This window comes from Polyodon spathula, chromosome 1 (genome assembly GCF_017654505.1).
Source record: "Polyodon spathula isolate WHYD16114869_AA chromosome 1, ASM1765450v1, whole genome shotgun sequence".
NCBI classification, from domain to species: Eukaryota; Metazoa; Chordata; class Actinopteri; order Acipenseriformes; family Polyodontidae; genus Polyodon; species Polyodon spathula.
The window spans coordinates 81,104,569-81,131,973 of NC_054534.1; the positions used below are offsets into that span (position 1 = coordinate 81,104,569).

Consider the following 27,405-nt stretch of genomic DNA (forward strand, 5'->3'; position numbering starts at 1 on the left):
ATTCAGCATAAAATTCAGCAATGCACAAAGCTGAACAGTATAAGGATCAATACATGTTTAAAGTCTCTGTGGAGTGGTAAATGGGACACTGATAACACACTGAAACAAAGAACTGCTTCACAACTGATAAGTAACACATTTACAAAGGAGCTGTCATCACTGAAGTAAACCCTACTTTTCGCATAGCATTGCCAGGAGCTTGCTGCAGAAACAGGTATTCAGAAATCAGAATATCCTCCACGCTTGTTAAAGGTCCAAAGTACACACGACACAATTAAGGAGAACTGGTCCCTTGCCTAGGAGCTTGGAGTTGCTAAGTTGAGATCCTTTTTCTGCACTGCTGTTGGCATGCAGGCTGGCTCCCTTTCGTTTTATAACTTGTTTATTAAGACTGCAGACACCTAATAGATCTAGGAAAAGTAAAAAGAACTACAAACTGCAAATGCAGTCTAGGAAGAGGTCCTCATCGGTGCAGACTAGTCAACCGGTTCTGGTCTTGGGTATATCCCTATATATTTATTTCTGTATGGCATGCAAGTATGTATAGCAGGGTTGTATTTTTGCAGTTAGCACAGTGAAAAATACACAACAAAATCAGTGCCACATCCAAAGTCAATACAGGAAAGTATAGAAGAAAAAAAAAAAAGAGCATGCCCACATAAGATAGTGTCACCATTCTTTGTAGAAATTTGTAATGAGAAATGTGTCTCTTCCAGTTTAAGGAAATGCAAGTTGGATGGCATTTAATTTGTAACTTGGAGAGAGCGGAAATTATTCAAAATAGATCAAAACAGCAGCCGATCTAAATATTGTAACTACTTTTGTATTACTAAAACCAAACAGTGCATGAGTCTCTTTGGTGTATTTTTGTCTATAACAATATAAAATACCAAAAGGGTCATATGTTAATGATTGAGCAACACTGTTATTTAGACCCACTACTGTTTAGATCAACTGAATAGTCTTTATATGATCCAGTTTTGTAACTTTGGCTGTGAAACTGTCAGATAACACTTTAATTATTGTACATTGCAAAACATATTTTACTATAAAAAAATAACTTGTCTGTGGAAGAGTACTGCAACTTTTTTCTTGTTCTATTGTCCCTTAATATTTGTTGTTCTTAGTGGTTCTTAATGCAATTATGCAAATACTTTTGCTTCTATCTTTGATACAGGTAAGTCTGTGTTAAGGTGCTTTATCTATAATTTCAGGAGCTGTTCTTCATTTCTAGTTGCCTGTCATAGACATATGCAGGTCATCTAAAGTGGCTTTATATTTTTAAGCACCAGCACCACCTTGTGCACAGTAGTTTATTGCCAGAAGTGGCAGGTCACTATATGCAGTTTACTAGATCACTACATTCAAAACAGCCAAGGTAGGCACAAGAACTGAAGAGCAGGTGAAAGCACCTTGACGCACAATTACCAAAAAATAAATAAATAAATAGAGTAACTGCCATAAGAGAATGAGGATGAATGCAAAGATCATCCACAACAGTAAAAAGAAAAGCTGAAAACTTCTGTTCTGTGCATTTGATGCACTTCATAAGGAGTAATAACAAGACGATGTTGATTTTCAATGAGTGCGATGCTTTATTTCTGTGCTGTACACAAACAGGTTTTAACTAAATTGCAACATGGAATGTTTGAAAATAAATAAAAATTCAAACATTTTGCACACCCAATGCAAGCATTTAAAACGGGCAATATACTGATATTGTGAAAGGTGATCTTAACTGCAGGGTTATACAAAAGCATACACTTATTTAAGGCTGTGATGCTTACACACATTACTTTGTGCTAAACGTTCGTCATCATGATCAACATAATCACTTCTTCATTACTTTTAATTCCTTTTTTAGAGCCCATGTACAAAACCTTGTTCCAAAATTTCCAGCACACATTTCATCAATAAAAATAAAAAAAATCCAAAAAGAACATTACCATTTTTTTAAATTTTTTTTTTAACAATACACTTTTTTTTTTTTTAAACATAAATAGCTTCCTGTGGGCACTTAGTTTTCCAATTTGGCAATTCAAACAAAAAACTGACAAATAAATATAAATTAAAAAAAGAATTCACATTATAGCATTGACTGTATCTGCATCGAAGTAAACCCAATTGTATTAAATCGATATTGTTCATTATACTTGCAGTAATCTTTGCAAAAGGAGGTATAAGCAGTGTCAATTTAGACATTATTTTCACATATGGGAGAAAATGAAAGCCATAATTGCTTATTGATATTATTTCAAAACAATTTAACTGAACAGAGCACTGAATGGGTTATCAGTTGGTATCAGTGTTTTATTTATAAATGAAGACAACCTTGTGTAAAATATGCAGTACTGTTTATTCCACACATACTGTAGATGTACTCTAACAAAACTCATCATGTTTGGAGACACAAGAAGCCTTTGGAAAATACAAAACATGATATTGTTCAAGTCTCAATAATTTTACAGAAATATTTAATTAATTACTATTAACAATAAATTAATAATATGTATAAATCAAATTAAGTGTTGGCTAGTCACTTCAGGTTCTGCAAACACTTTGTTTCATGATAATTACAGAAGCTTACAATGATAGCCGTTTTTGCTTCACTGAAATTGAAGGCCGAGTTAAATGTTAAAATGTGTATGTAAATCGTGGACAGAAACATAAACTGTGCTTAACTGCCAGGCTTTGTATACATAAACAACAATTTGAAATGTTTGAAGTACAACCCTTTTTTTTTCTTAGAGCTACTGACTGAGTTAAGAGACAGCCAAAGATACCACCTTGCCCATTTTATTTCCCTCTCTTTTAATTAAGACGCCACACACTTTCTCAGTTTCCAAGTCCCGATTAACACTTACCACCTAACTGCATTACCTTATAATATGCTGTTTTATTGATGTTATTTTCAGTTCTGCAGCTAATGAGTGTTAATCAATCAAACAATAACAACAGAGTAACATTCAGCATTCACGCCTTTTTTTTTTTTTTTTTTTTTTTTTGCAAAAGAGAAACTTAGTAAAAACTACAGCATCGCATAAGCATACAGGCATTCCGAAAGCTCAAGATTCCAGCTACCGCAATAGATTATGCTCTTAAACTATACAAGTAGCAGTAGTAGTAGTAGACTACAACATAGTATTCATATTCAAGTTTAAGATTTATTTATTTATTTACTTTAAACTTGGCACTGTGTCCTCATGTTTCACTAAAGCACTTGATGCTCAAAGCAGGCTGTACGTGGATGGACACTGAAAATCATAGGCAACGGAATTCTCTAGTTCTCATGACGTTAATGGAGAAGGGCAAAGGGAAATCCACAACAAAGAACAGCTGAAAGTGACTCTCTTCCAACCCCAGTGGATGGCAGACTAGTTTGGTACTGCAGATGCATCCAGATGGTCTGGAGGGAAATGGAGGCAGGGGAGGGTGTGCAGACTGCTGTCATTGTAAGTAACGATACACTTTAAAGCAGTGGTTCCCAGAATCTGCTACCACAACATGGCCATCGGAGGTGAGGGCCAGACCTTGGGGACCATATAGAGGATCAGCTGATGTATTAATGTAGGAGAGGAATGATCCACTGCCATCAAACACCTGTTTGGATGGAAGGAATATAGTTGAGAATCATTTAGAAAAAAAAAAAGTTTAAAGCCCTATATATATATTATATATATATATTATATATATATATATATATATATATATATATATATATATAGAGATAGAGAGAGAGAGAGAGAGAGAGAGAGAGAGAGAGAGAGAGAGAGAGAGAGAGAGAGAGAGAGAGAGAGAGAGAGAGAGAGAGAGAGAGTGTGTCACATGACTATGAAACCATACATTATTTTGAATACAATTATTGTAGTAAAGGATGCAGGTAAAAAAAAAAAAAAAAAAAACAGTGATAAACCAACATGTTTAAAAATACTAATTTGGTAAGATTTAACAGTGGTCTGCATTTGGCAAGCATATACACAATACTGCCTGGACACACTATTTGGCCAGGGAGAGTTTTTCACCTGGCATCACTTCCAAGTAACTATATTAACCAAAATGACTGCCAGGAGGAAACCACACGTTGTGTTGTGATAAACTCAATAGCAATTCAAAAATATATCCTGTTCAAATGATTTGAATGTATTTTCCAAAAAGCAAACTTGCCCACCTGTATTCGACTGTTTCCCCAGTCTGCCACGATAATATTGCCATTGGCATCCACAGCCACTCCTGTAGGGGCATTAAACTGGCCGTTTCCTTCCCCATTTGACCCGAATTTCAATACGAATTCTCCCTCCTGATTGAAAACCTACACAAGATAAAAAGATAAATAAATAAATGATAAGCAGGGTAAGCATAAGAAGACTGTATTGAGGCATGCATTGTCAGTGTACTTTGTTTGAACATGTGCCCCAATTCTGGTATTTCAACTTTTGGAATGCAGATAAAATGAGCCGGCACCTTGAACTGATGCCTCTTTCTCTATATGAAGACATATTTGATATTTTACTTTAAAACATGTATTAAAGTGATTCAGACAACAAATTAAAAAGAATGGCAGTGCTAAAATCATAAGAACTCTCAATAAATATATTGGATTTAAAACAAGCATTTACAGGGCTTTTATATTTTTTGACATAAGGGCAGAAACAGTTTAAAGTTAACCGATATTGAGAGACAGAGATACATAAAATAACTGTGCTGTAGATAATTCTTCCTCCTTACCTTGACAGAATGGTTATGGAAATCAGTAACAATGATTTCATTATTGTTGTTCACTGCAGCAAAGTGAGGACCTACAGCATAGAAAAGAAAATGTAAATTGGACAGAAAGTATACATCTTTGTTACTGTAATAGAAATGATCTCTGGCTAGCTAGAGAATGTGACTATAATTGTCTCAAACCAGTATGTTTGTGCGTGGAAGGGTTGTCTCTAAAAGGTTATCAAGTACACCTTGAAACTAGTCGTATTCATCAGTGCAAAGTCTTATGAATATCTGGAGCTTCTAGTTCCACAGAAATATAAGGCATTTTATTTGGCTTGTGTCTTCTATCATGCAGATCAAGTGGACCAAGGTTTGCTTGAAACCTTACGTCAATGACTTGCGTCAAGCCATTTGTTGGAAAGCCTTAAAATGTTGCTTTACAATCATGGGGTTTCCATGCGTGGCAATTTACACGTGAAATGGCGATGCACGTACATGTTTTGGAGAATTACTTGTGTAAATCAGGTTTGTGGCCGAAATAAACGGCCAAAAGAAAGACTTGTGTTTCGACATTTACACACGGGAAAATCCACTCCCAGTTTCGCATGGAAACCCGCATTTCACATGTAAATGCTAATGAGCGTGTTTAACCTTCACATCGCTATAAATATTGCAAGGGAGCAGGTCAGTTGTTACTGTGGATTCCAAGATGGCAGAAAGTAGTGTCTGAAGGGCGAGTTTATGGTTAGCAGTGGTGTAATTTACCTTAATGATAATGCGGGTGGCTTTTCTCATTATAGTTTTTTGCTCAGTCTGGCCTGTCATGTTGTACACCTCTTGTGGGTTTATAGTTCTGTATAAAACCACTTACCATGATATGCGGTGTACACTTGTTATAGTATTAAAGCAACTGTTTGAGAATACTCTTGCTGTAAAAACGACGCTAACGTTAAACACGAAGAGCAAGTGAGCTGCTTACTACATGTCTGTAACTGAATTCCCTTGCTTCCCTTGCTGCCCTCCACTCAGAATTGCTGGCGCGGGGAGGAAACCCGGGCACCAGTATAGTTAGTGACTTGGATGTGGATGTGTTGAGCCAGCTAGATCGCCCAAAACAGCGTAACAAGCATGTGTACCAAAAAGTGGTTGATGCCTTCTCAGAAAAAGGAATACAATGTACAGTCCCACAAGCTAGGGACAAATTAAAAAAATTGAAACAGTCCTACCTGCAGGAAAAAGCAAGGAGGTGTCATTCGGGAGAAGCAGGATAGTCGCGCAGAACAATGCTTTTTGCTTCAGTTACATCTGGCATAGCTATGTATGTGTTGCAGTGCCTCTGAACAAGGGAGTTGACAAACTTGTAAATACAGTGATGAACTGTGGTTTTATGCACCCCAAACACATTGCCAACTACCCTGTACTCAGCTGGGTAACCCTAACCCTGTACTCAGCTGAGGATGTCAGCCTATACAGAGCAATCGCCACTCTTTTTTTCCCCACTGGCATAGGAGGCCATACGTAATTCCTTTTTGGCTGCATATCTTCCTTTACCAGTTCCACTATAATGCTGAGTGTTGCCCTGGTGACGCAATAGGACTCTATCCACTACAGAACTGTGAAAGAGTGATGCAGCACAACCTCTTCCCACCAGCAAGACAGACGAGTCTGTGTCCAAACTGTCCTTTTTCTAGCCATTGGCATTAGATAACAAGGCATAATGATTTGCTGGTAGAGCATGTTTGGAGGTTCAAGCTCCCGAAACAAAAGGAAAACATCCACTGTTCCCAATCCAGACAGCCTTGGGAGCATATGTGGAAGATGTGTGGCACAAAGCTTTACAATTCTACATCTCTGCCTGTTTTCAGCCACGGTGATCTGCAATACCTGTGTTGGTCAGTTTCATTTTATACCTCTCAGTTCATTTTTAATAAATGAGTCGTCAGATAAATTAGCTGAAACCAGATTCAATACTAACGACATGCCAACCCACATGACATTTGAAAAACAATTTGGTCAAGCGCAGTAAAACACATTATTAACCAACCAGACATGAGGTATTTTGCTTTACTACAGCAGCTCAGACTCACTCGTGTACCAGTTCTCTGCGCATTTTTACAAAATTCACAAAATTCCACTAGTAATCGAGTACTTTACACATAGATAACTTACATTTCAACCCCCACCTTTCCCTTTCATTTGCATGTCGGATGAAACATCTGGTTTACTCAAGTAAAATAAACTGAGCGAACCCAAAAAAGCATTGTACATGAGACATTTTTCTTGAGCAAATGTCTTGAGCTAAAAAAATAAAAAAAACACGCATGGAAACTCCACCAATGAAGACATGTTCTGGGGGCATAATCACTCGGGGCTCTATCAATTAATTCCAATCCAGGTCCTTATTTCAACCTGGATTAAATAAAAATTATTGCGGCCTTTTAACCATTTCATTTAGGCCCAGGTCCTTAAACATGTAGGTTCAATTAAACAACTGGCTGGAACAAGGTTTTCGACGGCTTAAATCCTGGACTGGAATGGCTTGAAAGAGACACCAAATTATCCAAATCATTCTCACAAGGAGAATATTAGGTCAAAGGTCATCAAAATGGAGTTTGTGCAAACTTAAGACACATTCTCACCAACCCTTTTTTCTTCAACCACAAATAGAGGAAATACCTCCCAAGAATCTGGTCCACTTCTGAAATGACCTACATATTATAAAGAGCTGGTTTGACCCATATATTGTAATTCCACCATACTGTGCAGTCTAGTTTCATTGGTTAAAAATGTTAAAAAGACAAAATAAATAAATACATTGTCTACGGCACGGGTGCAAAATTACAGTCCTCAAGGTCTTGTGCCCTTCTGGTCTTTACATTGGTTTAATTAAACCAATTTAACCTCCAGGTCTTAAATCAATTACTTAATGATGCCTGTAAAACCTGAAGGACTCCAAACCTCAAGGACCAGATGTGTGCACCCTGGTCTAGGGTTATTAATATTTATTTTACAATAAATTAGACAATCACTTAAGGAGTGACATGCACACAAGCGGCTCTGGTGTTGGGATAATGAAAGGGGAGACGTGCATGTGATGCAATGCCCTGACCATGCTCAGACTTCCATGCATCTGGTGAGCATAAGAGGCAAGAAAGGGGGTTTACGTATTACCATCAAGTGTACCTGCAAACTGCTTGTCTCCGTTTCCACGGTTACCAAACTTTGTCACCATCTTCCCATTGGGCTGGAAGATGAACACGCAGCAGGCCTTGTTGTCCACCACAATGATGTGACCGTTCCGGTCCACCGACACACCTTTGGGCCCCATAAGTTTCCCTGAACCGATTTTAGTCTGTTAGCAAAAAAAAGTTGAGACGATACATAGTTAGATAAATGAAAATTAACTAAATACAATTTTCATCTTGTCCTATGTTTGCTTGTTTTCTTTTTTTTTTTTTTTTTTGCAAGTGTATGGGAAATCAATGGGATAGGCAAAGTTTATAGCGATTTTTAAATCAGTGGTAACCAAGTTATGTTTCTTCGTTCTGGCAGCATGGATCTTGTTTTTAGTGCACAAGGTAACTAGTTCAATCCTTACAACTGGATATTGCTCTGCTATTTTGCTTCAAGTAATTGGGGTCAGATCCCTGATGGTGTAATTTAATTTAAAGTGGTTGCAGCTAATAAGTCCATACATTTCCTCACCCGGCACATCAATTCGCTATGTGGGTCTGAAATGTGCAGTTTTAAAAGAAACACAGACATTTTCATTTTAAAATATGATTTCTGTTACTACACTAGATGCATTTCTGATGTCTTGTGTGAACGGGACAGAAGGAATCTGAGCTGCAAATCTACCTCCCAACCAGTAAGGGCACTAAGTAAGACGGAACCAGAAGTCGGCCATCTTAGGAGAAGGGCGTCGCTGTAATACTGCTGACCGACTGTATTGTGATCAGCTGTGTTGTGCGAGGAGTTTAGCAGTACAAAAGGGACGCAGCTATGCGGGTACAGCCCCTTACGCTGAAACGCTAACGTGGCGAAGAACTGTGCCTTTGTTTATGTTTTGCTGTACAGATGGAGAGAACAGGAGCTGTCGCTGACAAGCCAGCATAACCAACCAAGCACCTGCTCTGTCACAGCACTACTGAAGGAGTACAGCACCACAGAGCACAAGCACCTGCTCTGTCACAGCACTACTGAAGGAGTACAGCACCACGGAGCACGAGCACCTGCACTGTCACAGCACTACTGAAGGAGTACAGCACCACGGAGCACGAGCACCTGCACTGTCACAGCACTACTGAAGGAGTACAGCACCACGGAGCAGAGCACCTGCACTGTCACAGCACTACTGAAGGAGTACAGCACCACGGAGCACGAGCACCTGCACTGTCACAGCACTACTGAAGGAGTACAGCACCATGGAGCACAAACACATGCTCTGTCACAGCACTACTGAAGGAGTACAGCACCATGGAGCAGAGCACCTGCTCTGTCACAGCACTACTGAAGGAGTACAGCACCACGGAGCACGAGCACCTGCACTGTCACAGCACTACTGAAGGAGTACAGCACCACGGAGCAGAGCACCTGCTCTGTCACAGCACTACTGAAGGAGTACAGCACCAAGGAGACAGAGCACCTGCACTGTCACAGCACTACTGAAGGAGTACAGCACCAAGGAGAACGAGCACCTGCACTGTCACAGCACTACTGAAGGAGTACAGCACCATGGAGCACAAACACATGCTCTGTCACAGCACTACTGAAGGAGTACAGCACCACGGAGCACGAGCACCTGCACTGTCACAGCACTACTGAAGGAGAACAGCACCACGGAGCAGAGCACCTGCACTGTCACAGCACTACTGAAGGAGTACAGCACCACGGAGCACGAGCACCTGCACTGTCACAGCACTACTGAAGGAGTACAGCACCACGGAGCACGAGCACCTGCTCTGTCACAGTACTACTGAAGGAGTACAGCACCACGGAGCACGAGCACCTGCTCTGTCACAGCACTACTGAGGGAGTACAGCACCACGGAGCAGAGCACCTGCTCTGTCACAGCACTACTGAAGGAGTACAGCACCACGGAGCACGAGCACCTGCACTGTCACAGCACTACTGAAGGAGTACAGCACCATGGAGCACGAGCACCTGCACTGTCACAGCACTACTGAAGGAGTACAGCACCACGGAGCACGAGCACCTGCTCTGTCACAGTACTACTGAAGGAGTACAGCACCACGGAGCAGAGCACCTGCTCTGTCACAGCACTACTGAGGGAGTACAGCACCACGGAGCAGAGCACCTGCTCTGTCACAGCACTACTGAAGGAGTACAGCACCACGGAGCACGAGCACCTGCACTGTCACAGCACTACTGAAGGAGTACAGCACCATGAAGCATGAACACCCTGGACTGTAAATATTGGTGTGCACTTTGTTGTCTAAGACTGCAAGCCCAGAGCACCAACGATGACTGTGTAAATAAAATAATAAAGAAAAGGATTGTACATAAACCACCATTTGGATCTCCTATTTCTTCCCCTCATCACTAACAAGATGCATGTTTGCTATAATATGTGTTTCTTCAAAACTATACATTTGAGACCTATATAGTGAATGAAAGTGCATGCAAGGTAAGATTTACGAAATTACTTGTGAGCTAGTTCCACTGCATGTTTTGCAAGCCCAAGTAGTCTGATGCTGCATAGCATTGTGGCAAAGCTTGTGATGGCTGATATTTTCCTTTTTGTTGCTTGCATTCATTTGTAACATTCTAAGTCAACACTATCCTGATCCTTAGGCTGTTATGAGCAAAAACTAAAAAAAATCTAGTCAGTGTATTGAACTTCTGTAATTGGAATCATCAAAATCCATTAGGTTTTTGTTCCAAACCTAATTACATCTCTGTCAATCAATAAAAGCAGAAAACTTTTAAAATGTTGTGTTTCCTAAGCAACTTATACAAGAGGTGTTACATTACAGAAATTAATTTTTGAGCACAGCACCACAAAACTGCTGGTATCCTGCTTATGTTCTCACCCTGCTCATCCATCTGTCGGTCTGTCCGTCCATCACTAATAACTGATGTAATTGCTTAAGGCCTAGACAAAGGCTTAATTGGTCAAATTAAGTAATTTATATTATATACACATTATACACAGCGACAGCGAGTGGAAGCGACAACGAGTGGGAGAAGTACAGGCGTGGAAAAGTACAGAGCAGTTTCGAAGCAGAAAGGAGAAATTGCATCTTGAATTGCTTTAATCAGAAAACAGAGGACATTGGGGAAACACAGCAGCAGCTCAAAGTCAAACAGCCGCGTGTGTTTTTCTGATAACAAACAAACTGAAACTCGGAGCAGCTGATTCAAATTCAGCGCTGTTTTGAGACACGGGCGAGGGGAGGAGCCAACAGCACAGCAGAACAACGCAGTTAAACGAGGCAGTCTTCCCAGCGACAGTGAGTGGGAGAAGTACAGGCGTGGAAAAGTACAGAGCAGTTTAGAAGCAGTTTGAAAGCAGGTTGACGGCTGCAGAAGAAACTAAACTTCAAAAAAAAAAAAAAAAACCTCAACATGGTCTTCAAGCCAGTAATCTGTGACACCTGCTTGATGTGGGAAATCCGAGAAAACCCAGCGGAGTTAAACCAAGTGTGCGTAAAGTGCCGCGCGATCCAGGATTTGCATAAACTAGTAAGTATGCTAGAAATGGAGCTGGAAGAAGTGAGACAGCAACAGGATCTTGAGGAACTGGCACACCCACAATTCATGGAAGTCTGCATCACCCCTAACAGACTGAAAGCCACCAGGGAGATAGAAGGTCAGAACAGCTGGGTTCAGGTAGTCAGAAGCAGGGAAAAAAAGAAACTTCGTCAAACACAACCACCAGAAATCAAAACAACCAACAGATTTGAGTCACTTCAGAATTTTGATGAGCAGAACCAACAACAAGAGAATGAAAGGAACAACATCCAGGACCCTATTGACAGTGGTGACCAGACAGCAAAAAGAAGGGAGGTCATGATTGTTGGGGACTCCATATTGAGAAACACAGCAAGTTCAATTCGCAGTTTGGACCCCCTTACTACAACAGTGTGCTGCCTTCCGGGAGCCTCGGTCAAGCACATCACTGAGAACGTGGACAGGCTCCTGGAACGAACAGGAGACGACCCGGTAGTAGTCGTCCACATTGGTACAAACAACATTGGAAGAGACAGACCAAAATCCCTGCAAAACAAATTCAGAGAGCTAGGAAGGAAATTAAAAGAGAAAACCAAAACTGTGGTATTTTCTGGTATACTACCCGCACCTTGCAAAGGACCATATGGACAGCTGGAAATAATTAATCAAAACGCATGGCTGAAGACGTGGTGCACACGGGAAGGCTTCACCTATCTTGATCATTGGACCACATTCTACAACGAGGACTATCTGTATAGACGGGATGGACTGCATTTAAATAACAAGGGAACTAGTCTACTCGGAGAAAAGATCCTCGAGCAGGTTCGGAAGCATTTAAACTAGAAAGGAAGGGGGGAGAAATCAACAAAAAAAACAGAAGGGAGACCGCATCAAAACAAGAACAACAACTCAGGTAAGACAACCATTAAATGTATTTATCTAAATGCTAGAAGTATCAGAAACAAAATTCTAGAACTTGAAGCTACTGCACTAACAGGTAACTATGATGTGATAGGTGTTACAGAAACGTGGTTGTCTGAGAGTGATGGGGACGAATATAATATTTGTGGGTATACACTGTATAGGAAAGACAGGCAGGACAGAAGAGGAGGAGGGGTAGCGCTATACATAAGAAACAGTCTTGAAGCCCAGGTGTTAAACCTGGACAAAGAAAATAAAACCGAATCAATATGGGTCAGAATAACGGACAAAAATTCAAAAGGCATAATAATAGGAGCATGCTATAGACCGCCAGATTCAGACGGTGAGCACAATAATCTGTTATACAATGACATTAGAAATGTGTGTAGCAAAGGAGAAGCCATACTAATGGGGGATTTCAACTTCCCCCAAATAAAATGGGAAAACCCGGTGGGTAGCGCGAAGGATGAAATAGAAATGGTGGAAATGACAAATGACTGCTTCCTAACACAATTTGTGAAGGCACCCACTAGAGGGGAGGCATGCCTTGATTTAGTCTTTTCAAATAACGAAGATAGAATAACTAAAACAGAGGTCAGAGAACCACTGGCAAACTCAGACCACAACATGGTCTCATTTGAAGTGTTTTTTAAATCCCCAAAAGAAATGACTAAAGCTAAGGTTTACAATTTTAGAAAAGCAAACTATGAAGGTATGAAACAGAGACTAACAGAAGTAGATTGGAGTAAAATAGAGAAAACACCCACAGAAGAAGGATGGTTGTTCTTCAAAAATGTAGTACTAGAGGCACAAAACAATTATATCCCTAAAGTAGACAAATCTAAATGTAAAACTAAATTGCCAAAATGGTTTAATAGATCAATTAAAAAAAATATTCAGCGAAAAAAGGCACTTTACAGAGCATTAAAAAAGGACCAAAAAGAAAGTATGCAGAAAGAGTACACAGAACTGCAAACGCAAGTCAAAAAGGAAGTTAGAAAGGCCAAGAGAGAAATAGAAATAAACATTGCTAAGGGAGCTAAAACCAATTCCAAAATGTTTTTCCAATATTACAACAGCAAGAGAACATTCAAAGAGGAGATTAAATGTTTAAGAGATACAAATGGCAAAATCGTAGATGAAGAAAAAAAAATAGCAAATATGTTAAATGATTACTTTTCACAAGTTTTTACAAAGGAAGATACTGACAACATGCCCCACATGTCATCCAGTTCCTGTCCAGTTTTAAATAACTTTAGCATAACTGAGGCAGAAGTGTTAAAGGGACTAGGAGCTCTTAAAATAAACAAATCCCCTGGGCTGGATGAGATCATCCCAGTAGTACTCAAAGAAATGAAAGAAGTAATTTACAAACCGCTAACCAAGATCATGCAGCAGTCTCTTGACACAGGGGTGGTACCAACAGACTGGAAAATTGCAAACGTAATACCGATCCACAAAAAGGGAAACAAAACTGAACCAGGTAACTACAGACCAGTAAGCCTGACTTCTATTATATGCAAACTTATGGAAACTATAATAAGATCCAAAATGGAAAATTACCTATATGGTAACAGGGTACTGGGAGACAGTCAACATGGTTTTAGGAAAGGGAGATCGTGTCTAACTAACTTGCTTGATTTTTCTGAGGATGCAACATCGATAATGGATAATTGCAAAGCATATGACATGGTTTATTTAGATTTCCAAAAAGCTTTTGACAAAGTCCCGCACAAAAGATGAATTCTCAAACTGAACGCAGTTGGGATTCAAGGAAACACATGTACATGGATTAGGGAGTGGTTAACATGTAGAAAACAGAAAGTACTGATTAGAGGAAAAACCTCAGAATGGAGTGTGGTAACCAGTGGTGTACCACAGGGATCAGTATTAGGTCCTCTGCTATTCCTAATCTACATTAATGATTTAGATTCTGGTATAGTAAGCAAACTTGTTAAATTTGCAGACGACACAAAAGTAGGAGGAGTGGCAAACACTGTTGCAGCAGCAAAGGTCATTCAAAATGATCTAGACAAGATTCAGAACTGGGCAGACACATGGCAAATGACATTTAATAGAGAAAAGTGTAAGGTACTGCACGCAGGAAATAAAAATGTACATTATAAATATCATATGGGAGATATTGAAATTGGAGAAGGAATCTATGAAAAAGACCTAGGGAGTTTTTGTTGATTCAGAAATGTCTTCATCTAGACAATGTGGGGAAGCTATAAAAAAGGCTAACAAGATGCTCGGATACATTGTGAAAAGTGTTGAATTTAAATCAAGGGAAGTAATGTTAAAACTGTACAATGCACTAGTAAGACCTCATCTTGAATATTGTGTTCAGTTCTGGTCACCTCGCTATAAAAAAGATATTGCTGCTCTAGAAAGAGTGCAAAGAAGAGCGACCAGAATTATTCTGGGCTTAAAAGGCATGTCATATGCAGACAGGCTAAAAGAATTGAATCTGTTCAGTCTTGAACAAAGAAGACTACGTGGCGACCTAATTCAAGCATTCAAAATTCTAAGGTATTGACAGTGTCGACCCAAGAGACTTTTTCAGCCTGAAAAAAGAAACAAGGACCAGGGGTCACAAATGGAGATTAGACAAAGGGGCATTCAGAACAGAAAATAGGAGACACTTTTTTACACAGAGAATTGTGAGGGTCTGGAATCAACTCCCCAGTAATGTTGTTGAAGCTGACACCCTGGGATCCTTCAAGAAGCTGCTTGATGAGATTTTGGGATCAATAAGCTACTAACAACCAAATGAGCAAGATGGGCCGAATGGCCTCCTCTCGTTTGTAAACTTTCTTATGTTCTTATGTTCTTATGAAATCTATTGCTTAATTTTACTCTCTACAATTATATAAAAATGTAAAAGTTTAAAAATGCCTTTGTATGAAAAAAGTATACATTTTCTGGTTTACCTTTACTAGGAACAAACACTTTTAATTATGATGTAATGTGAGGTCAGTCTGTTCCTTGCAGTCCAAGTACTGTCGTTTCAGTCAGTCTGCGCTAGACAGGTAATCATTGTGAAAGGTCAAATCTGATTTTTCTGCCCGCTCAAGGTACTATTCAGGCTATTCAAGTTATATCAGGTTATCTGAAACACGCGCAAATTCATTCCGTGTCCATAAATCTTCCATGACTTACTTTGAATTTCCCATCGGATGAGAAAATGCTGACCCATTTGTTGTCATAATCTGCGATGATGATGTCCCCGTCGGGGTGGAGGGCCACCCCTGTAGGGCGCTGCAGCTGACCTGGAGACCGGCCACGGACACCAAACCGGCTTTTAAACTGCCCATCGTTTGAAAATATCTGTGAAACATATTCCAATAAGTTAGTTTTCTTTTGTGGCTGGTGATTTCAAATCTACTGTTCACCCCGTTTCACCATATTAAGAGCACAGCTGAATTTTGGCTTTTGACCATTGACTAAAACATCATCAAGGTACTGCGTTTTTTGTCACTTTTAGCGTGTAAGTATAATTTTGCAGACTTGGAGCTACAAACATGCCCACTTCCAAGCATCACCCTTTATCCAATCGTTTATTAACTTGTATGTATTGTACCGAGAAGTCCAACATTTCTTTCTAATTAAACAACACGTTAGAATAAAGTGTGGACCTTTCTGTGGGAAGTTTCTTTACCATTATATGAATTAAGGTGTAATAACAACGTCTATCCCCCTAATTAGCTTTAGTATAATTTCTACTATTCAGAATTGGATTTCTTAATTTTGAAGGTACTGCCCAATAATATAGAGCATTTGATTTTGTTACAGTTGAGCTTGCGAATCATATCCCTTTCATAGGAAATATTTAGCTCTGTCACATTCACCTGTCCTACCATTTCAGTCAAGCAAAACAGATCAGTCTTCAGGAAGGAGTGAAAGTGGACTGCAATAGGCGCAGATTCACATGGACGAGACATGCGGCTCTACAGTCTCTGAGACTTTCCAAAAGATAATGAAATTGAAATGAAAAGGGTGAAATTGAATATTTCCTACCTGTACACACTGATTGTTACTGTCTGCAATCAAAATCTTTCCAAGGGAGGAGGCTGCCACGCCTTGAAGGTTTGTGAATTCCCCTTTGTTTCTTCCCTTGGTACCTGGGACATGAAGAAACACATTTTAGCACCACTTTCTCTATAACATACTCAATGAAATTGCTAAGTAAAGTTTACAAAAACACAGAACAGTACCTACAGTTCTATACATTATTTTTTTTACTCACAAATTTACAAAGTCAAAGTAATTCTGTTTTGGTTATTTTTATAAGGATGGAATTATTTTGTTCAATAATTAATTTCAGAGGAATAATACATCAATTTACAAAGCAGAAAATAGCACAAAATAATTAAACATAATAATAATGCATTGAACACTAAAACACGTCAGTTACAAATAGTATATTAAAATGTCCCCAAAAAGTATCAATTTAAAATGAATGTATTGATTGATGACCCAGAAGAAGGAGATGACATTTTCCCCCTGCTTTTTCAGTTTTGGTTCCCTAAGCTGGCAAATGATATTCATGAACTCCAGAAACTATGGGTACTGTATACATGTCTGTGTTAAAGAGGGAATCTTGTGTACATCCAGCTGAAAACATTGTTAACCAACTGCACAGAAGGCTAAACTGTGGTAAAATGTAGTCAACAGATACCCAGGAACAAAACTAAAATTAAAAGGATCGTGGGATGCAGCAGATTTAAATTGTATAATTCTTCTGTTTAAAAAATATTGGTCACAAACCACTGATAGAAACTTTGTCTTCTCAGTTCATTATTTACAAAGACACAAGATGACACCACACTTCTGATAAAAACATCTTATATCTCATTTTATCAGAAGAATAGTAACATTTTACCCAAACTTTAAGATTAAGAAAGAAAACAGACCAGAGAACAAGATTACAATGGAAACAAAAGAACGGTGCAAAAACAATTGTTCCTGCTTACCAACTCTGAAAATCAAATCATCCTCAATGGGGTTCTCTTTCCGCTTCCCTGTGCTGAACATGCTAGCCGGCCTTTTCACAGCCTTCTGCTTCACGTGTCCGCTGCCAGGGGACTTGACTCGCTTCTTAACCCCATCTGTGGTGGGCGACACGTCGGTGGACTTGGTCACCTTTAGTTTGAAGGGGCTGCCCTTAATGTGCTGGTCGTAGAGTCTCAGCGAGAGCATGAAGCCTCCCTCCTTTTGTACAGTGTACAGGAACTCATAAGTGCCGTTTTTGTTGTCCAAGATCTCCCCATCCGCAATGCTCCCATCGGGGGTGAAGATCTCTGCAGCAAGGCTGGCATTTCCGGTCTTGCACAGCTCCCCATCCTTGTCCTTGGTGGTGATGGTGACGGAGGTGGGATGGCCCACCACACACTGCCGCAGCCCCTCGCCCGTGGCCACCGTCTCATAGGCCACGGCATTGGTGGTGATGACGGTGCCCAAGTTGTGGATGGACTTCTTGAGGCCCTCAGTCTCAATGAGGAAGTCCAGCTGATCATTCTCCTCAGGCTGCAGAGGGTAATCCTGGCTGGCCAGCTCGCTCAGCCGCTCACTCATCTGCTTCTTTACCAGTAGCACCTCTGTCTCGGTGCCATGATGCAGAGCCTGCTCCGTGAAGTTACAGCTGCTCTTGATGCCCTCTTGACCCTGGAGAAGAGTGTCCAGCTGTGCCTGGAGAACCTGGGACCCATCGGTCAACAATCCAACAGATTAAAAAGATAGTTACATTTATTCTTCATTACAAGTTTAGGGAAAAACAATCTAGGTGAAACATTCATAAAAGAAACTATGAAATTCAGCCTATATGTTCTATATACAAAGTTCCTCAGTGTTACGTTATCTGATTTTACCAAATGGATATTTGTAGACAAAGACTACAGGTTATAGATTCAACACCAAGTCAGCTAATGAAATATGTAGTGAAATAGTCAAAACCCAGAATCAGCTGCATAAAAATGTGACATCTACAAAAAGGTTTCCATGAAAGGATCAGATGTATAAAGAAGCGATCCATAACTGGTGCTAATTTGCCCCATGATTCATTAATAAACCCAAACTTGCATTTTTTTTTTTTTTTATAATGTCTAAAGTGAATACACATAATGGCACAATTTACAAAGTATACAAAGATTCAGAAGGCCCATTACTTACCACATTGAATCCAAAACCTGCTCACAAACATCCAGTTTTTATCCCTTCAACAATGTGGCAACCACAAAAGCAAGGTGTGGGTTAGGGTTAGGGTTAGGGTTAAAACCACAAACTGTACACTGGGCCCCTCTCTTTAAAGGGAATGAGGAATCTCAGTAAGGAACACTTAATAAATAGCTTTTAAACAACACCCGTACTTTTTGTTTGAGGCCGTACGTCACTTCGAGTTCCATAAGCAGAACGCTCTTCCGCACGTTCAAGGTCTTTTGGAGCTCGTCAAAGGTGGAGTGAATGTCTTCCTCAATGCTGGACTTCTGGCTGGTGAGCTGCTGCAGGATTTCGGACAGGAACTGAAGTGCAGAGTCTATTTCAGGCAGCCTGTGTAGAGAGGAGCACCAGGGGGGACGGGGGATATTTTGAACTGGTTTTGAAATGGGATAACAAATCTGAAGACAGTTAAGACAAACAACTTGTGACAATACAGAGCATGTTAACCAAGTCACACTGACAACAGAACAGAATAGAAAAAAAAAAAAAAAATGGGAACCGAAATAATGGGATCTGACAGTCTAGAGGAGGGTATACTGAGATATCACTAGTCTCTTATGCCTTTCCCCTGTGGACATTAGTCCACACCACATCACGGAACTACCAGAATTTGGCACCATTTTTAGTCTGCTAAAGAGAATAGCAGATCTGAGGAGTCTGTAAAGCTCAGAGGGGAAGCTTGGCATGCCCTGAAGCCAGTGCCATAGTCTGCTGCCACCTTTCAGGGGCATTATATTCACATGCCCTGGCATTAAAACAAAAAGGAAAAGTGACTGCCAGTTACTGTGCAATGAAAAAAAAAACTTTCTATTTTGTGTGTGTGTGTGTGTGTGTGTGTGTGTGTGCCTTCAATGAAGTTCTGCATTGTACGGACTAAAGTGATGCCAGCTCCCTTTTATCTTTCAAGCCAAATGGTTAAAAAGGAAGACATGAATAGGAGAATGCAGGCTGGCTTTGAGGATTACATGAGCTGTACTGTCAAAGCAATGGAAGTGATGTCCTGTTGGGTGGATTTAGCCGATATACCTGTTCTTGACAGCATCTAGCTGATCCTGTAAAGAAGCCTTGTGCTGCTCAACGACATCTTTGAGAGGGACTGTGGGATGCTCGGCATGCTCGCCCGTTGTACATTCCTGGCACATCGCTGTCTCACACGAGGGGCAGTAAAATTCCATCACCTAAATCACAAGGTTCCATAGAAAATCATTAGGATTGCTGACCCTTTTTTTTTTTTTTTTAATTAGATTGATCAAACTGGGAATGGACAAAAATTGATGGGCTGAGCTAGACATAGGCGCTCTGTTGCACACATTACTGATGTTTTCAAAAGGAACAGGCTCAAAAGCTATTTGCGTGCATGGGCCATTCGAAAAAAAAGTCTTCAAGTTTCCAACTGTTGAATAAAGTACAATACAGCACAATAGATAATTTGAACATGTCTTTTTGTGTCCATTCCCTTCATCTACTAAATAGTTCCACAAATATTCACCTCCAGGAACATCCATTCATTACAAAAGTCTCAAATATACAGTTTTAAAAGAAGCAAATGCTACAGCAAACACATGTTTTCATTTTCAAACACACAATATCTGGTCCTACACTAGGATAAAGAAACACCTGCTTGCAAGTCATGCTTTTAGACTGTCTTGCACTTCCTGCCTTCATTTTACTTGGAAAAATAAGGGCAGTGAATTATACAGCACAAAAGCTCACATTTCTTTCAGCACAAAAAACTCACATTTCTTTCACACAGCATAGTGGTTTTTTACCTATACAATGACTTTGGAATGGGATATTCTGGGTTTGATTTAGACCAGGGTTGACGTAGCCAAGATATAAAACTAAAATTAATAGGCTGGTTGGAACAATAAATCCCGCTTCTTTATAAAAATAAAAATGTCACTGTGGAGACCAAGTTAAACTGCTTAGCCCAGCTGCTGCTGGAAAAGAGAAGATGAGCTGAACAAGCAGCGGAAGACACAGAAGCTAGCTTCTAAACAAGCAAAGAGAGATTTCTTGCATTCTTAGAATGAACAAATCCCCAAAAAACATGCAAGTCCTAAAATATCATGATGCCTTCTACAAAGAGTAGCTTTGAGGTTTTGACTCCTGGTGGTGCTGCATGCTTAAATCCCAATCAAATAAATAATCTGTCGAACTGTATCATTGATCTGGCCAGAGCTTAGAACAATGTGGCAGAAACAGTTAAATGTTTGCTGGGCCACACTGGAACTTAATTGAGAAAAAGCATAGAATACTGCTCTGTACCAAATATTAAGAGAATAAAAGAAAGTGCATATTCCAATTCATATTTTAGTTTACATAAAGTACAAGATGTTTGATATCTCTGTATTACAGGATATTAAAAAAATAATTCGGGATGGTCAAGATTTAGACACAACAGTAGTTGGGAGCAGTGGGAAATGAGATGTGGAACTTAGTCATTCAGGCACTGGTGAAACAACTATTAGGTTTCCAAACAAATTCAAACCCCAAGCAACTTTACGTGCAACAGGACAGAGGGGTTTTCTGAAGCAGTCTTACATTCCCTCCATGGTTGGGGCAGGAGAGTGGCTTGCCAGTGGCCACAGCGGTAACAGTCTCCAATATGGTGGAGTCCTCGCTGCTGCTGTCCGGCGACCTCTGCAGCACGTCCATCAGGTTGGTGATGAAGAAGTTGTTCTGCAGAGCGGAAACCCCCTTCTCTGGCAGGATGGACGTCTGGCGGCACACTGGACACGACAAGGTCAGACTATGGACAGGAATGTAGTTTTGTAAGCACCTGCAACAACAAGAGGAGAAATTGTTTAAATCATTCAATGATTTCAGCTGTAAGATCAGGCAGAAACCGGATCTTACTGGAAAACAAGATGGTGCCTTCCTGCGTTATTACCAACTTTGCATGCCAAATGAAAATAAATAAATAAATAAATAAAATAAAATAAATAAAATATATCTGACATGAATCCTGGGGGAGGTAAGACATGAGTTTAAAACAGGCTATTTTGGAGAAAATGTAGTTAATCATTTGGTTTCATATATAAGCCCATAAGCCAAGTACAAGCTTCCCCCACAGTTGAGATAATTTCAATTTCAAGACGTGGAGGGTAAGATGGTTATAACTCTCTGCTTTACTATATACCGGCATGGTCAATTGTGATAGTAGCATTGTAAATAATTTTTTTTTTTTTTTTACAGGTTTTAATTTTTTTTTTCTCTTCCACTGTATCCTAAAATAGTCTTCTATACAAGCCAGCATACTCCTATTTACGCAGTTACACAGCAATATCTTTATTATGCGGCTGTATTATTGATGGATATAGCCCCATGCAAAACAGTTTTCTCTAAACTGTCTGGTTTCTTCTTTCTGTAATTCTGGGTTTTATTTGAATAGATGGATCATGAATGGTCAGGACACGACTGGGGGTGATATTTTTCAGCAGATAATGAAGAATGTCCTTGTTGCAAAAAACTACTTCGATCAGCATAACCACCAATGTGCACAACAATGAATGAACAAGAAACAAACCAACTATGCAATAATGATCTGTTTTTTATCATTTAAATTTAGTCCATTTTACTTCAATATCAAAAAGCCTTTCTATCTCCTACTGTAGTCTCAAACATGCACAATAAGATTAACAGAATTAATTTCGATGATCAGAGAGAATGCTGTTTATATATCTACCTTGCATTCTGAACGTTAAAAATCTCACCTGAACAAAAGCACAGAGAATTCAGGTGCACAGGCTGTTTTATTTTCTTTCACTTTTATTCTTCCCCACAAAAAGGCTGCCAGCTGCTTCATACAACAAGCGAGAATCGAACAAGCGAGCAAAACAAAAAAACCACAGCACTTAACTCTCAACCATCTTGTGTCGCAGTTTAGCTTCTTATTTCACATTTGTCAGATGCCTTCCTGAGCAGTTTAATAATAACAATAATAATAATAATAATAATAATCTTGTCTTTGCCTTCTTGTCTGCAGTTTTCATCTTTGGTATATGACAAAACAGGCTCCTCAACAAAAATGACAAGCATTTCGCAGCATTTAAAGTCCTTTTGAAAAACAAAAAATAACAAACATGCACTCACCTTTTCCCTTTCCACACTAAAGATATAGAAGCACAAGTTCTGGAAAAAATAGGATCTTATCCCTAGAGACAAAAAACCAGATTCAACTTTTTCTAGAAACAATATTATGTTTAGTGACGACAGGATGAAGGTCGGTAATCATCGTATAACTGTATAAACGAGGTCCGATTGTAAATTTGAAAGATTGAGAACTCTATTGGGAGAGGGGGGGGGGGGGGGGGACAGGGGGGGGACGGGGATGGGGGGGGGGGGGGGGGGGGGGGTGGGCATCCAGTTTTTCTGTTTCAAAACATGAAATAGTAAGTGCCTTTTTTGCAACATAAATCCACAAAAGTCCCCTATCCAAGGCAAAGGACAATCACAGAAGCACATTATTCTTCTGAATAAAGCAATGAGTATGTTTTTTGGGTTTCTTTAACACATGGTCATGAGTAGGTTATTTCCATTGCAGATTAAACAAGAAGTCCTCAAAACAAGAACCGCGGTCCCTTACCTCTCACAGAAGGTGTGTAGACAGGGGAGTACTTTAGGGTTCTTGTAGCGATCCAGGCATATACTGCAAATCAGGAACTGTTTGTCAATCTGACGCACCACAGGACTGGGGATGCTGGAGCCTTCACTGGCCATCCTAAAACGCTGACATATGGGTCACGTTTACTTTCACCCTGCACACCAGACAAAAAAAAAAAAACCCACAACAGACTGATTTTACAAAACATATTGTACAAAACACACCATACAAGGGTCGGCAGCACCATCACACAGAAGAAAGAAATGAAAATAATTAAATACATGCATTCCAGATAAAACCGTCCCACGCAGTCCTGACAGCTTCACTGCTTGCTTTACTCTGACAGTATAATACACAGGGGTTCTTACTGCCACCAGTTTCCATTTTCATGATACTTGATTTTAATACATTAACCTTTACAGTCTTTAAGTGTTCTGGCTACCCTTCATTTGATTGGAATCTTTTAGCTCTGTCATTTATTATTATTTATTATTATTATTATTATTATTATTATTATTATTATTATATTATTATTATTAATATAAATTAATTTTGAACTTATGTAAATATTTATACAATATTTTTACAACTGTTTGTTGACAAAACTGGGAATTTCTTTCATATGCCAAAAGTTTTCATAACTATATACAGTTATACCAAACATTTTAGTGCATTACTATTACTGGTTGAAATTTGAACACTTAAGAAAACAATTGTCAGCGTTTCCTTCTGAAGTGAACTTGCCACAAACTGAAATTACTTAGTCGAATGTTACCAAATGTTATAAACAATTATGTATCGTTGAAATTAAACAACCTTTAAACAAATAAGTGTTTCAACAACATGCAAGAAAGCTCTTTAACCCTTGGCTGCTGTCAGCTTTGTGTATTTGGTGAGTGCCTTTTAAAATGAGAAAACCTAATGTATACAGAAAGGAGTCTCTGGGCGATTCATCACTACACAACTCAACCTAATCGCTACTGCAAATCTGCATGGTGAGGTATCCCAGGTAATGCATGAAACCAGGAGACCCTTCATCTAAAAAAGGGCTTCTAAACAGAAGATTAGTCAATATCACTCTGACACACCACAGGGCTGATCCATCAGTCTCAAAGTTTATGATACCGATAATTCGCAAAAGTGGCCCTGTCCTGGTCTCACTTTTCTTTAGTGTGGTGTGCTTTATTATTCTCTGCACCATATTTATTTACTATAATGTTTTATGGTCATCTAAAGAAGTCAAATATTCTCAACACTCAACCCCAAACTCCTCTCACCAACGAAGGATTTCTGGCTCCTTTTATACATGTGGCCACTCCCCACTTAGCATCAATTACCTAGTTGGCGAACGGCCACACCTGTGATTGCTGGCAGCGATAGATTTAACCGCATCCCTGCCAACCTTACATCCCCCCCTCCCACCACCACACACACACACACACGCAGATAATTATCCAATTCTGATAAATGTTGCTTAGCACAAGTCATAAAATCATATTTTGACTCCAAATGCAGGTGAAAGTGGATTGGCAATATAGGCCAAACAAAAACAATGACCAAACTATTTATTAACAGTTCTACAGTATAAAGGGCACTCTCTCTGACTTACAAAGAGAGAGCCCTCTTAACATCAACGTCTCTCAACGCTTTGACATGAAGCTTCACAATATATGCTGTCTCTGGGATATTCTACCAACCTGCATATTGTGAAAGCATTTTAGAGTTTCAACTGTACCTTTAAAATAGAAACAGGGTGAATGAACTGTAAAGAGTCATGACGAGGGTGATTAAAGATAAAGAAATACTAAAAATAATCAAATTAACATGGATAATTATTGAAAATAATAAATAGAAATAACGAGAAAAAAAAATCCTCCTTTTATCCCTTGTAAAAATGTTCCATAGTAAAAACACAGCAAAGTGTAATGGAAAGCATAGTGAAAACATGGCAAACCATGTGGAAAACATGTTAAAAAGGTACAAAAATTCCATGCAAAAATAGTATCATGGTAAACTGTTATAAGGGCTGTACAAGACCAGAACTGCATATTTTACTCATGTCTCTCAGATATGGTACCAGAAATTTACAGCACCCTACCATATAAAACAACAAGATGTCTGACAGCTATAGCAACAGGTGACCTACATTTGCAACCCTGTGATGTTTATACAAAACCCTGGGAAACTTTTGTATTGTCCTATAAATATTTGTTGTGCAGTATAATCTTAAACTGCAGGATAAGTAAATTGGTTAAAATCCATGGAGATAAAATGTGATTCAACTGCAAAACCAAACTAGATTTTGTCTAAAGTCCTGCCATGACGTCAATGCTCTATATGGTCGCCTATTTTTCTGTTTCCTTTGAAGGTCACTACCTTCAGAATACCAGTCCTGGCTGGAATTCAAAAGGCTGTAAATATGCCTACAATTACCTATAAATTAAACCCTATTCCTTTTAATTCAAGTCATTGCTGAACGACTTTCAGTAAAAGGGGCCTGGGGGGCCGGGGGGGGGGGGGGGGCCCTCCAAACAAGTGAATGAACTCTTTTTATATATAGCAAACCGAGTGCAAGGTTCATGGAAAAAAAGGGAAAGCAGGCCAGCTCAGGCTGATCAAGCAGAGAGAAATGTCCTAAAAGGTCAGACAATATGTCTGAGACTATAAAGCTCAGGCCCTTATCAAAAGTGGGATGGTGAACTAAAATGGGCTTAAAATGAGAAGCTTTCCATGCTTATAAAACCATCTATGGTAATTCAGCTTTTGTATGTTCAGTAGGCCAAGGACAAAAGAAAGCCCTTACTTGTTAGATACCTCACAGGAACAATTGGTCAGACAGCACAACTAAACAGGGGGGTTAAATTACAACCGTGCTTGACAATTGAACAGGCTGATATCACTTATTAACATCTGATGAAAGTAGGCATTGCATCACTCCTGTTACAAAAGTGTTTTTACATTCTACGTGAGCATTACCAATGTATTGTTTTTATACAGAATCCATTCCATTACCAATGTACACAATGAGAAGAAGCAACAGTGAAAAGGATCACAAAATAGTCTCAGGCCAATAGCAGTACAGTAGTCACAAATTAGTAAATATATAGAGCATGTAGCTACCTTGAATAATGTAGGTATTCAGGGGCTAAAACATAAACAAGAAAACAACTCAGTATGCACTGTCAGCAGCTCTTCAGAATTCCAGCCTGACACTAAATCTCAGGCAATTCCAGCAGGAAAAGAAGAAAAGTGCAGCGTCATGCATTGCACTGCATAGAGCCCTACCATAGCCAATCCATCCTCCGATCAAAGGCATATCTTGTTACATGTAGTGATGCTCCTCTCCAGGTATGGAAGAAATATTACACTGATTTACACCAACCCTCAAAGGATATCAGCACATACAGTACTAGGTATAAATCTAAGAAAGAAAAAAAAAGACGGAAATAAAATAATAAAACTAGCAAGCAGGGAACCCCCACCCCAAATCAGAATTTCAAGCAAAATCTATCTTTATTTCAGCTCTCTCATATTCTCTGTCAGCCTGTGCTGGGAGACTGCAGCAACATGTGCAAGGGATGCTGGGATAGGGATGCAGCAGCAAGCTCCAATGAGATTTGCTGCTTTGTCATAAAATCAACAAATCAGCTGGTGCCAGCCTCCCTGAGTCACTGATTCAGCCAGTAGAGTGCTATGTAACAAGATTAGAAGCAGGAGCATGACATCCAGCATCATGCTGTGTTGCTGCAAGAGGAAGGCCTTCTTCCATACAGAACAGTATACGCACATATGCTGCAGGGGAAATCCAATTCGACAGTCCAACAGCAATATGGGGATGTTCACATTTCCTGGGGTCAAGGCTTCCAGAAATTGCAGATGATGTGTTAGCTTTAAATGTATTTTGCTTAGAAGCTGTACATTTCAATGAATAGTAGGTATAATTATTCATGTATTAACACAGGTATTTAATTTCCTTAAGCCCAAATATTAATAATATTAGATATAATTTTAGATCATACTTCTTGTTGGCTTGCTTGTTCCTACAGCAGATCTGGTAAACTCAAAATAATTAGACCAATGATTATCAGTTTCCTAAGTGGTTCATTCACAGGGAGAGCCTCCAATTTTAAATAGAAGAGAATGTCTTCAAGTTACCCAGTCTAGCTTTTGTACACAAAGGGATGCTTGAAGCCATCATTAAACTTGATAAGTTTGATCTTAAATCTCAAGTCTTAATATATTTTATGACAAGTTCACAA

At 39.4% G+C, this 27,405-nt stretch overlaps 1 protein-coding gene across 5 annotated transcripts in view; it reads right to left on the reverse strand.

Annotated features, from left to right (window-relative positions):
* Window positions 1-1,575: 1,575 nt before the first annotated feature.
* LOC121323057 (tripartite motif-containing protein 2) overlaps window positions 1,576-27,405 on the reverse strand; it is a 66,173-nt gene continuing 40,343 nt past the window's right edge. For 3 of the 5 annotated variants that reach the window (XM_041263797.1, XM_041263783.1, XM_041263805.1), the window contains exons 2-12: window positions 23,129-23,300; window positions 21,085-21,322; window positions 19,567-19,718; window positions 18,690-18,870; window positions 17,298-18,021; window positions 16,342-16,445; window positions 15,484-15,651; window positions 7,879-8,059; window positions 4,726-4,796; window positions 4,169-4,309; window positions 1,576-3,600 (exon numbers count right to left, since the gene is read on the reverse strand). In XM_041263797.1, the coding sequence (XP_041119731.1) occupies window positions 3,448-3,600; window positions 4,169-4,309; window positions 4,726-4,796; window positions 7,879-8,059; window positions 15,484-15,651; window positions 16,342-16,445; window positions 17,298-18,021; window positions 18,690-18,870; window positions 19,567-19,718; window positions 21,085-21,322; window positions 23,129-23,262 (2,247 nt within the window). In that variant the 5' untranslated portion in view covers window positions 23,263-23,300 and the 3' untranslated portion in view covers window positions 1,576-3,447. Of the gene's footprint in view, window positions 3,601-4,168; window positions 4,310-4,725; window positions 4,797-7,878; window positions 8,060-15,483; window positions 15,652-16,341; window positions 16,446-17,297; window positions 18,022-18,689; window positions 18,871-19,566; window positions 19,719-21,084; window positions 21,323-23,128; window positions 23,301-26,431; window positions 26,675-27,405 lie in introns of those variants that run through there. The other 2 variants (XM_041263790.1, XM_041263815.1) reach the window with 2 other exon arrangements.